Source organism: Aquarana catesbeiana, linkage group LG05 (genome assembly GCF_042186555.1).
Source record: "Aquarana catesbeiana isolate 2022-GZ linkage group LG05, ASM4218655v1, whole genome shotgun sequence".
Taxonomy (NCBI): domain Eukaryota; kingdom Metazoa; phylum Chordata; class Amphibia; order Anura; family Ranidae; genus Aquarana; species Aquarana catesbeiana.
In genome coordinates this window covers 47,681,560-47,693,692 of record NC_133328.1, presented here as the reverse complement: position 1 = coordinate 47,693,692, position 12,133 = coordinate 47,681,560, and the positions used below count along the sequence as shown (strand labels likewise).

The window sequence follows — 12,133 nt, the reverse complement described above, 5'->3', positions numbered from 1 at the left end:
AGTTCCTGCACTACTTTTGGCGACTTTGAGGGCGATTTCAATAGACATCTGTGCATGAACCCACACAGATGTCTTTCAAATCGCCCCTGACCTCGCACTGAAATGCAGGTTTGAAATCGCCCCTGAACTCGCACTGAAATGCAGGTTTGAAATCGTCCCTGAACTTGCACGATTTCAAACCTGGGTTCAGTGTGAACGAGGGCTAAGGCTGGGTTCACACCTATGCGTATTGGATGTTTTCCCGCATCCAATTCGCATAGCAGGAGAATGTGACTGGCTCTCTATGGAGCCGGTTCACATATCTCTGCAGCAGGTCCGGTGCGTTTTGCATGGAAAATGTGTGCCTTTTTTGGTCCGTTTCAGGTCCGAATTCAGCCCAAAATTCGGGTTGAAATTGGACCTGAAACTGTGAACCAGCACGCACAGGACCCCTGCTGTGCGACGGATGCGGCGATGGTGTGAACCCAGCCTAAATCTATAAAAAAAGACACATCAAGGCTAGTATTACATTCTTACTAATGTCAGAGACTCACAATTTATGATTACAAGCATCAAAGCTTGCTATTATATGCTTACCCAAACAACACCTTGGGCAAAGTACGGTATAACAAAGACTGCAGAGGGGACCCATGTTTCACATCTGTCTTAGAATTGAGAACTACAGTATATACCTGTGTTTGTTTTGTATACTCTGCCAACTAACTGATCTCTTCATAGGCTGATTCAAAGTATAAGGTCAGTTATATTATCCAGAGAGTTAATGCCCCTCAGCGATAACCATACCTTTTAAGGTTTATATGTGGGCAACAAAAAAAACAAACATATTCAGTGCATTTCTGCAATACAATCACATGTCCCCATGCTTTGTGTCTTTACAAATGCTGCAAGGGGAGAAAAATACCTGTTGATCCTGCTGGAAATCCAGTGAGCTTCTAATCCCACCCTATTAGATTGTAAGTTCTTCTGAGCAGAGCCCTCTTAACCCTCTTGTATTTTATTGCACTTTAACTGTATTGCCTCCCTTTTATATTGTAAAGTGATGTGTAAACTGTTGGTGCTTAATAAATCCTGTATAACAATAATAACTTACAGTACATCTGTAGTAGGGATGAGCCGAACGTTCGCGCAAAAATTCGAAAACCATTAAAGTCTATGGGACCCGAACGTGAAAAATCAAAAGTGCGAATTTTAAAGGCTAATATGCAAGTTATTGTCCTAAAAAGTGTTTGGGGACCCGGGTCCTGCCCCAGGGGACATGTATCAATGCAAAATAAAAGTTTTAAAAACTGCCGTTTTTTTGAGAGCAGTGATTTTAATAATGCTTAAAGTAAAAAAATAAAACTGAAATATTCCTTTAAATATTGTACCTGGGGGGGGGGGGGTGACTATAGTATGCAAAGTGTAAAGTGTCACGTGTTTCCCGTGTTTAGAACAGTCCCTGCACAAAATGACATTTCTAAAGGAATAAAAGTCATTTAAAACTGCTTGTGGCTGTAATGTAATTTCCCGGCAATATGGATGAAAATTATTGAGAAAAACGGCATGGGTACCCCCCCATTACCAGGCCCTTTGGGTCTTGTATGGATATTAAGGAGAACCCCGCACCCAAATTAAAAAAAGAAAAGGCGTGGGGCCCACAGGCCCTATATACTCTGAACAGCAGTATACAGGCAGTCCAAACAAGACAGGGACTGTAGGTTTGTTCTTAAGTTGAATCTGTTTGTAATTTGGAACAGGTACATTTTGTAAGTGTAGCTCCAGCCAAAAAAATCAATTTTTAAGCTTTTTGGATAACATTGGGAAGGGTTATCACCCCTGTAACATTTGTTTTGCTGTCTGTGCCCCTGTTCAGAAGATTTCACCTCACTTTCTGTCCCAATGACAATTAGATCTTGAAAATTTGGGGTTATTAGTGGAAAAAGGATTGGTGATAAAGCATCAGTGGAGACACCTTTTTCCCCATATTAATGCCCTGTACACACGGTCGGACTTTCCGACGGAATATGTCCGAGCGGAGCCTGTTGTCGGAAATTCCGACCGTGTGTGGGCTCCATCGGACTTTTTCCATTGGAATTTCCGACACACAAAGTTTGAGAGCAGGCTATAAAATTTTCCGACAACAAAATCTATTCGCGTAAATTCCGACCGTGTGTGGACAATTCCAACGCACAAAGTGCCACGCATGCTCAGAATAAATTAAGAGATGAAAGCTATTGGCTACTGCCCCGTTTATAGTCCCGACGTACGTGTTTTACGTCACCGCGTTTAGAACGATCAGATTTTCTGACAACTTTGTGCTGCCGTGTGTATGCAAAACAAGTTTGAGCCAACATCCGTCGGAAAAAATCCATGGATTTTGTTGTCGAAATGTCCGATCAATGTCTGATCATGTGTACAGGGCATAACTCTTACAGGAGAGAATTTCCCTTCCTAGGGGTAGATTTCCTCTCACTTCCTGTTGTCTCCCTCCGTTTGTAAGTAGGAGTCGTTTGTAAGTCGGATGGTTGAAAGTAGGGGACAGCCTGTATATACTATATACTCTGCAGAAAATTGGCCCTTAGGTGTTTGTGGTACCAGAACACTGTAAGCCCTCACAGTTACTCTTGGTGGGCGCAGGAACGGGCCCTGCTGTGAAATATTAGATCAAAAATTGTAATTACATGCCCCTATTAAACAGGGGCAGGAAAATTGGGCCTTTGGTGGTGGTGTGGTGGTGGTGCCACAACACTTTAACCCCTCACAGATTCTGTTGTTTAGCGCAGGAACTAGCCCTGTTGTGAAATATTAGAGCACATATTGTAATTACATGCCCCTGTTAAACAGGGGCAGAAAAATTGGGCCTTAGGCAGTGGTGGTGGTGGTGGCACAACACTGTAAAGCCTCACAGATACCCTTGTTGAGCGCAGGAACGGGCCCTGCTGTGAAATATTAGAGCAAATATTGTAATTACATGCCCCTGTTAAACAGGGGCAGAAAAATTGGGCCTTAGGCACTGGTGGTGGTGCCACAACACTGCAACCCCTCACAGATACTCTAGTTGAGCGCAGGAACAAGCCCTGCTGCGAAATATTACAGCAAAAATTGTAATTACACGCCCCTGTTAAACAGGGGCAGAAAAATTGGGCCTTAGGCACTGGTGGTGGTGGTGGCACAACACTGTAAAGCCTCACAGATACCCTTGTTGAGCGCAGGAACGGGCCCTGCTGTGAAATATTAGAGCAAATATTGTAATTACATGCCCCTGTTAAACAGGGGCAGAAAAATTGGGCCTTAGGCACTGGTGGTGGTGCCACAACACTGCAACCCCTCACAGATACTCTAGTTGAGCGCAGGAACAAGCCCTGCTGCGAAATATTACAGCAAAAATTGTAATTACACGCCCCTGTTAAACAGGGGCAGAAAAATTGGGCCTTAGGCACTGGTGGTGGTGCCCTGAAACAAAAATGTTCTTAGAAGCTATCAACTTGAACATTGAGGAGGAATAGGATAGTCACTCAGCATAACAGGATAGTCACTCAGCATAACAGGATAGTCACTCAGCATAACAGGATAGTCACTCAGCATAGGCAGTCTTCAAGGGATCTCACATTCATTGAAAAATTAATCGGTTACATCAGCATCAGGTGCTTGGTAGCTGGTGATCCAAGACTGATTCATTTTTATGAAGGTGAGCTGATCAACTGAGTCTGTGGACAGGCACACTCTGTGATCGGTTACAAAGCCTCCAGCAGCACTGAATGTGCATTCAGAAAGAACGCTGGATGCAGGACAGGCCAGTAGCTCAATTGCATATTGTGCAAGCTCTGGCCAGTGATCCATCCTCAAGACCCAGTAACCCAGTGGATTTTCGGCTGGAAAAGTCTCCAAGTCTGATCTTGCCCCTAGGTATTCCTGTATTGCAAGTATTTACTTACCACCACCAAGTTAAGGACATGAGCCAAACAGAGAACATGGGTCAAGTGTTCCTGTCGGAGGGCAGAGAGGAGGTCAAGCTGGCGTGGCGTCAACCACCTCTGAGTCTGCCCCTGCAGAGCTGACAGAATCTCCGCCCCAGTGTGGCTCCTGTCCCCTAAGCAGACCAACTCAAGCACCGCATGGCATCTTTTTGCCTGAGTGCTTGCGTAGTCCCTTGAATGCCTACGGAGCACTGCTGGTTCTGAGGACAAATCTACAGAGGAAGAGGCCATAGAGGAAGAAGAAGAGGAGGGGATGGAGGAGAGAGGTGTGGCAGAATCACCACTACTAGCATTTTGGAGGCTCTGTGGTGGAACAAGCTCCAACAATACTGCACCCTGTCCTGCATCCTTCCCAGCTGCCAGCAGAGTTACCCAGTGCACCGTGAAAGAAAGGTAATGTCCCTGTTCATGCCTACTGGACCATGAGCCAGCGGTAATATGCACCTTACCACTGACCGCCCTGTCCAACGAGGCCAAGACATTGCCTTCCACATGCCGTTAGAGAGCCGGAATGGCCTTCCGTGAAAAGAAATGGCATTTGGGAACCTGCCACTGAGGTACCGCACATTCCACAAATTCACGAAAGGGGGCAGAGTCTACCAGCTGAAAAGGCAGCAGTTGGGAGTGCAAGCAATTTAGCCAAGCTAGCATTCAACCACTGAGCATGTGGATGGCTGGGACTGAATTTCTTTCAACAGTTTAGCAACTGAGGTATGGAAATTTGCCTGCATGTGGTGCCCAAGCTTCAGACATATGTTTGGTGCGATTGCTGCACACGTATCAAAAAAGGCCCACACCAAAGAGTCAGCAGTGCCCTGCACATGCGGAGCTCTGCGGTATGATGCAGTCGGGTGGCTGCCCTTAAGCTGGCCCCTGGAGGGCATCCTGCCTCGTTGGAGATGTGCCTCCTCCTCTTCCTCTCTTCTATCAGGCACCCATGTAGAGTCAGTGACCTCTTCATCACTGGAGCAAACCTGGCAGTATGCTGCAACTGGGGAAACATGACTGCCAGTTTCTTGTCCTTCTTGGGCACCCCCTCTCTCTGGGCTCACATTACTGCCCAGAGAGAAGCGTGCCCCACTGCCATGTGCTGAGGATGCACCATGTCCACGACAAGCACTGTTGGCTGTAAACACAGAGCCTGCTTGCCCCCTTTTAGTGGCCTGTGAGCATCTGCCTCTCCTTGGTGGCCTTCCAGACATGCCGTAAAAATTTTATTAGCAAAACACCGCCTGAAGTTTACTAGAAACAGTACACCACCAATGGCCTGCAGTCAGATATAGGCTTGGCTAGACTAGAATGCAGTGGATATATATATGTAGGAGACTGTATATATATTTAATGTACTGAAGATTACTGAATCACCTGCCTGAAAGTGTATTTTAAAACATACACCAGGAATGGCCTGCAGTCAGATATAGGCTTGGCTAGACTAGAATGCAGTGGATATATATATGTAGGAGACTGTATATATACTTCTTGCACTGCAGATCACTGAATCACCTGCCTGCCTGAAAGTGTATTTGAAAACATACACCAGGAATGGCCTGCAGTCAGATATAGGCTTGGATAGACTAGAATGCAGTGGATATATATATGTAGGAGACTGTATATATATATTTTATGCACTGCAGATCACTGAATCACCTGCCTGCCTGCCTGAAAGTATATTTGAAAACGTACAACAGGAATGGTCTACAGTCAGATATAGGCTTGGCTAGACTGGAATGCAGTGGATATATATATGTAGGAGAATGTATATATATTTAATGCACTGCAGATCACTGAATCACCTGCCTGCCTAAAAGTGTATTTGAAAACGTACACCAGGAATGGTCTGCAGTCAGATATAGGCTTGGCTAGACTAGAATGCAGTGGATATATATATGTAGGAGACTGTATATATATTTAATGTACTGCAGATTACTGAATCACCTGCCTGCCTGCCTGAAAGTGTATTTGAAAACATACACCAGGAATGGCCTGCAGTCAGATATAGGCTTGGCTAGACTAGAATGCAGTGGATATATATATGTAGGAGACTGTATATATACTTCTTGCACTGCAGATCACTGAATCACCTGCCTGCCTGAAAGTGTATTTGAAAACATACACCAGGAATGGCCTGCAGTCAGATATAGGCTTGGATAGACTAGAATGCAGTGGCTATATATATGTAGGAGACTGTATATATATTTTATGCACTGCAGATCACTGAATCACCTGCCTGCCTGCCTGAAAGTATATTTGAAAACGTACAACAGGAATGGTCTACAGTCAGATATAGGCTTGGCTAGACTGGAATGCAGTGGATATATATATATAGGAGAATGTATATATATTTAATGCACTGCAGATCACTGAATCATCTGCCTGCCTGAAAGTGTATTTGAAAACGTACACCAGGAATGGCCTGCAGTCAGAAATAGGCTTGTCTAGACTAGAATGCAGTGGATATATATATGTAGGAGACTGTATATATATTTTATGCACTGCAGCTCACTGAATCACCTGCCTGCCAGAAGTATATTAGAAACAGTACACCAGGAACGGCCTGCAGTGAGATATAGCTAAACTGTATGCAGTGGACTGGATATATATATATATATATATATATATATATATATATATACATGAGACTGACTGTATATATATATATATGTATATATATATATATATATTAAATACACTGCAGCTAACTGAATCACCCGCCTGCCTGAAGTATATTAGAAACAGTACACCAGGAACGGACTGCAGTCAGATCTAGCTAACCTGGATACAGTGGATATATATATATATATATATACAGTCAGTCTCGTGTATATATATATATATATATATATATATATATCCACTGTATCAAATTTAGCTAGAGCCGACTGCAGTCCGTTCCTGGTGTACTGTTTCTAATATACTTCAGGCAGGCAGGTGATTCAGTTAGCTGCAGTGTATTTAATATGTATACCGTATTTATCGGCGTATAACACGCGCCGGCGTATAACACGCACCCCAAGTTTAGGAGGGAACTTTAAGGAATTTTAAGAAATTTAAGGAAAAAAACTTTTAGGAGTAAACTTTAAGGAAGAAAAACTTACATTAAAATGCCCATCAATGCAGCGTTATGGGTGTCCATCTGCAGCCTTGTCAGTGTCAGTGCAGCCTTGCCCCAGTGTTCATTGCAGCCTTGTCAGTGCAGCCTTGTCAGTGCAGCTTTGCCCCAGTGCAGCCTTGTCAGTGCAGCTTTGCCCCAGTGCAGCCTTGTCAGTGCAGCTTTGCCCCAGTGCAGCCTTGTCAGTGCAGCTTTGCCCCAGAGCAGCCTTGTCAGTGCAGCTTTGCCCCAGTGCAGCCTTGCCCCAGTGCAGCCTTGTCCCAGTGCAGCTTTGCCCCAGTGCATCCTTGTGTGATCGCCGCCGACATACACAGCTGTGTGTAAATTCAAATATGGCGCAGAGACTGCAGGGATTCGTCGGAGCCGAGATACACATACCCTAGTGTCCTCTATTTTTTTCGGCGCCACTCACAGTCACGCCCAGTCACGCCCTATGATGGACATAACACAGGTCCAATGGCGGGACTGGGCGGGACTGTGAGCGGCGCTGAAAAAAGCCGAGGACACTCGGGTATGTGTATCTCGGCTCCGACGAGTCCCTGCCGGCTCGGCGCCATATTTGAATTTACACACAGCTGTGTATGTCAGCGCGATCGCTCTGATCCGAACAAAAGTGGCGGGGATCGGCCTATAACACGCACCCATGATTTTCCCCTGATTTTAAGGGGAAAAAAGTGCGTGTTATATACCGATAAATACGGTATATATAGTCAGTCTCATATATATATATATATATATATATAGATATATAGATATATCTATATATCTATATATATATATAGATATATAGATATATCTATATATATATATACATATATATATAGATATATATATACCGGTATATATATATATATCCACTGTACCCAGGTTAGCAAGATTTGACTGCAGTCCATTCCTGGTGTACTGTTTCTAATATTCTTCAGGCAGGCAGGTGATTCAGTTAGCTGCAGTGTATTTAATATATATATATATCTAGATATATCTAGATATATATATATATATCTAGATATATCTAGATATATATATCTAGATATATATAGATATAATATATATCTATATATTTCTATATATATATATATATATATATATATATATATATATATATATATATTAGGGCTGTTACTGATTAAAATTTTCGTGTTTGATTAATCGATTTTTTTAAATCGATTAATCGACTAATTTCGATCAATTATAATGCACATACAGATCCAACTACTTTTAGCTGATTTAGCACCGTTGGTATGGCAACGGCCGAAGCTGGACATAGCGGGGCATGGCTAGGATGTCACACGTCATAAACTCAGCCTCACCGTGCCCATAATCTCAGCTTTACTGTGTCCATAATCGCAGCCTCACCGTGCCCATAATCGCAGCCTTACCGTGTCCATAATGCAGTCTCACCGTGCCCATAATCTCAGACTTACCTTGCCCATAATCGCAGCCTCACCGTTCCCATAATGCAGTCTCACCGTGCCCATAATAGCAGCCTCACTGTGCCCATAATCACAGCCTCACTGTGCCCATAATGCTGTCTCGCCGTGCCCATAATCGCAGCCTCACGTGCCCATAATGCTGTCTCACTGTGCCCATAATGCTGTCTCACCGTGCACAAAATCGCAGCCTCGCCGTGCCTATAATAGCAACCTCACCGTACCCATAATGGAGTCTCACCATGCCCATAATCGCAGCCTCACTGTAGTCAGTGCCTGTGCCTGGATTACACAGTCTGCGGGCATCTCCCGCTGTGTGTCTCGGAGCTGAGTGTGGAAACTTTGGCCGCACTGTGAGAAAAGTCCCGCCCTCCTCCTAGACAGAACACCGCGCCTATCACACAAGCTGATCTAGAAGCACGGCCAAAGTTTTCACACTCAGCTCGGAGACACACAGCTGGAGATGCCCGCAGACTGTGTATGACATATAGTGGAGGAGGAGGGAGCGGAGCGCTGCGCTGCAGCCACAGCTTGGCCCAAAGCGGCCCCAGGGCAAGCAGCCTACCGATCAAAAAAATTAATGATTAATCGAGGAATTAATCTTTAAATATATATATATATATATATATACACACACATATACAAGCCTGGATGTATATATATACTAAATAAACTGCAGCTAACTGAATCGCCTGCCTGCTCATTCTAAATGAAATGACACTCTCTCCCTCGGTCAATGCCAGCAGCACACTACACAGGGCCGACGTGGCTGCCTTATATAGTGTGGGGCATGGACTTAACCCCCTGAGCCATAATTGGCCAAAGGCACCCTGCCTTTGGCCAATTATGGCTCTCTTTGCTGACAGCGCTGTGATTGGCCAAAGTATGCGGGTCATAGTGCATGCTTGGCCAATCATCAGACAGCAATGCACTGCGATGTCGCAGTGCATTATGGGGCATGACGCGCCGCTCGAATTTGGTGCGAACGCCCCATAATGTTCGTATTTCGACGAACGGTCGAACAGCCAATGTTCGAGACGAACTCATGTTCGACCCGAACATAAAGCTCATCCCTAATCTGTAGTACTGACAACAAGTAGTGGTCTCAGCCCTGTCTGAGTTCCCTTCTCGTGGACTACGGAGACAAAAGGGACCCCTAGACAGAACATGGATAAATGTACATGTATTGCAGAGGTAAACTGCATATGATTTTTTTTTTCAAATAAAACCGCAAATACTGGATAGCATAGTCATGAGACCATGAGATTCATAGGCTAAGAAGGTGGATTTCTTTCTTGACCAATTAATGGCTCAGTTTTGATCAGTTTAAGACTTTTTTCCATCCCCTCTTTTAAAAAAAAAAAACCTTTAAAATTAGATTTGTATCCCAATTCGAAGGCTCAGAACTTACCTTGCCAGGAATTGCTCCTCGGTCGTCCATTTTCACAGACATCAGAGACATGTTTGGTGTCAGGTATCCTTTCACTCCATGAGTGAGACAGACCATTCGATCTGAAAACAGAACAGATACCACTAAATCCTACCACATGTAGTGATCACAGCCATGCCTATGATTATTACACTAAACAATCATCACAAAAATAACACATGGTAACAAAAACATATTAAAAAATAAACTAGACAAAATTACATAGACATCTGTTACCTATTAACTAACATCTGTCTTTTTACTGACCAGGAATCTGCTATTTTAAAAGGAACAGAGGCTATTCTGTGGTCTTTTATAGTATTACCAAAATATGGCCAATTAATTCACAAGCAATCAAGGACATCATTCTCAGTGATGTCAGCCTAGGTCATCTCCCTTATCAAGCACACTAATGTCTCTTTGGGCTTATTAACATACATCTTCATGCTAGTAATGTCACAAAATTAAGATAAAACTAACTTATGGGTAGATGTGGGTCAACTGATTCACTAAGGGGTCACTCACACTGGGCACGGTTGAACTGAACCATGCCCGAGTTCGATTGTCCCCCCTACCCACTCCCCCACTGAACTGCACTCACACTGGGCCATAAGCAAGAGTTCCCTGGCACACTTCCATCATCACCTCTGCCAACCAGGCCACAGTGATCCCTACTTGTTTGCTTAGACATCTATGGTGAGTTCTGTGCTCAGGCACTGTTTACACTCACACCGAAGTGAACTCTACGGGTCACTGCCTTGATCCACATTGTTTTTGTAGTGTGAGTGCTCTGATCCTTGCCCAAGAATGGTTAAGTGTAGCATGCCCAGAACTACTAGTGGTCTGGTATGGTTGCTTCAGTATGAGTGCAAATCGTACTTGAGCACATAACTCTACATAGATGCCTGGCCACAGAACTCTCCATAGATGACTGAGCACAGAAGCGGGGAACACTGTGGTCTGGCTGGTAGAAGAGATGATGTAAGTGTGCCTAGGTATACTTGCTTATGCCCAGTGTGAGTGCAGACCAGTGGGCGAGTGTGGATGGGGACAATGGAACTTGGGCAAAGTTCAGTTCAAACATGCACAGTGTGAATGCACCCTAGGAGGCTTCCTATTAGGGACTCATTTTTTAGATCTATGTTCTGAAATTCACAGTTCTAACAACTCGCTGCTTCCAGTATGAGGTTCTCCTCTCCTTGTTGGGTGTTAATTTATTGGCTGTTATAGGAATGCAAAAGAAGGTGTATATTTTTGTGTGTGTATGGAGTGGGAAGGGTAGGAAGGACACAATTGGGTAAGTACTGAGGGGGATCTCACTATTTGAGTCTCTGAGATGTCTTAAAAGAAAGACAGCTCACTAAAAAACTTCAGTTTTGAGTGGGTTAAAGTGACATCTTTAACTTCAGTAAACTGGCTTAATGCAAATATTTCCTCTGTCCAAACACAGTAAAGTAGTTGCCTGAATGGAATGCAGATGCCCGCATGTACCATTGTCCAATGTCTTCAGCCCCCTGGGAGCCCCTTAAGGAAGTTCTAATATGCAAACCTCAATTTTTGTTGAGGAAGTAGAGAAAGTGTGGCCCCTTATTAAACCCTTTCTGCTAACCACTATTTGCTGTTCAATCTGATGGGCAGCCTTATTGTCCAATAAGGAGTTATAGAGGGAGCGTGGGACATTCTCAACTTTCTCAGAAAAGGTGGTGATTTGCATATTGAATCACCCTTGGATAAGGGGCTCCCAGAATGTTGAAGTCCAAGGGTGAAGGCAGGAACCTGAGAAACTGATGTACTGCATTAAGGCAACAGCTTTATACAGACTAAAGCTTAGCTTTAACAATCCACCCAAAATGTCCTATGGTGGGAAAGTTTTTTTTTTTTTTTTTAAGTTTATTCTTTTCCGTGTTTCAGGGTGCAGTACTTAAAAAGTCCCCCTTTATAAAATGCTGCACTTCATTTACAAAGAATCTACCTTGATGATTTATTGAAGGATAACAAGACCAGCTTTGATTTTCTAAGTGTACACATAACACAGAGACAAAGCACAGTTACAAGTGGCATCCTTCATAACCTCAAAGACACAATAGATTCTCGTATTCTATAGAATGACTCTTCTTCTGGTCTGGACCAAAGATTTTACGGTGAAGCCTTATTAGTTCAATGAACAGTAATTGATAGCTTAGAGAACCTAAAAGCATGCTTGTCTGAT

The 12,133-nt window shown here is 43.8% G+C and overlaps 1 protein-coding gene across 6 annotated transcripts in view; it reads right to left on the bottom strand.

Annotated features, from left to right (window-relative positions):
- The window catches only part of ADAM22 (ADAM metallopeptidase domain 22), a 419,533-nt gene that overhangs the window by 30,279 nt on the left and 377,121 nt on the right, over positions 1–12,133 (bottom strand). For all 6 annotated transcript variants that reach the window (XM_073629692.1, XM_073629695.1, XM_073629694.1 and 3 more), the window contains one exon: positions 9,907–10,007. In XM_073629692.1, the coding sequence (XP_073485793.1) occupies positions 9,907–10,007 (101 nt within the window). The remainder of the gene's footprint in view (positions 1–9,906; positions 10,008–12,133) is intronic.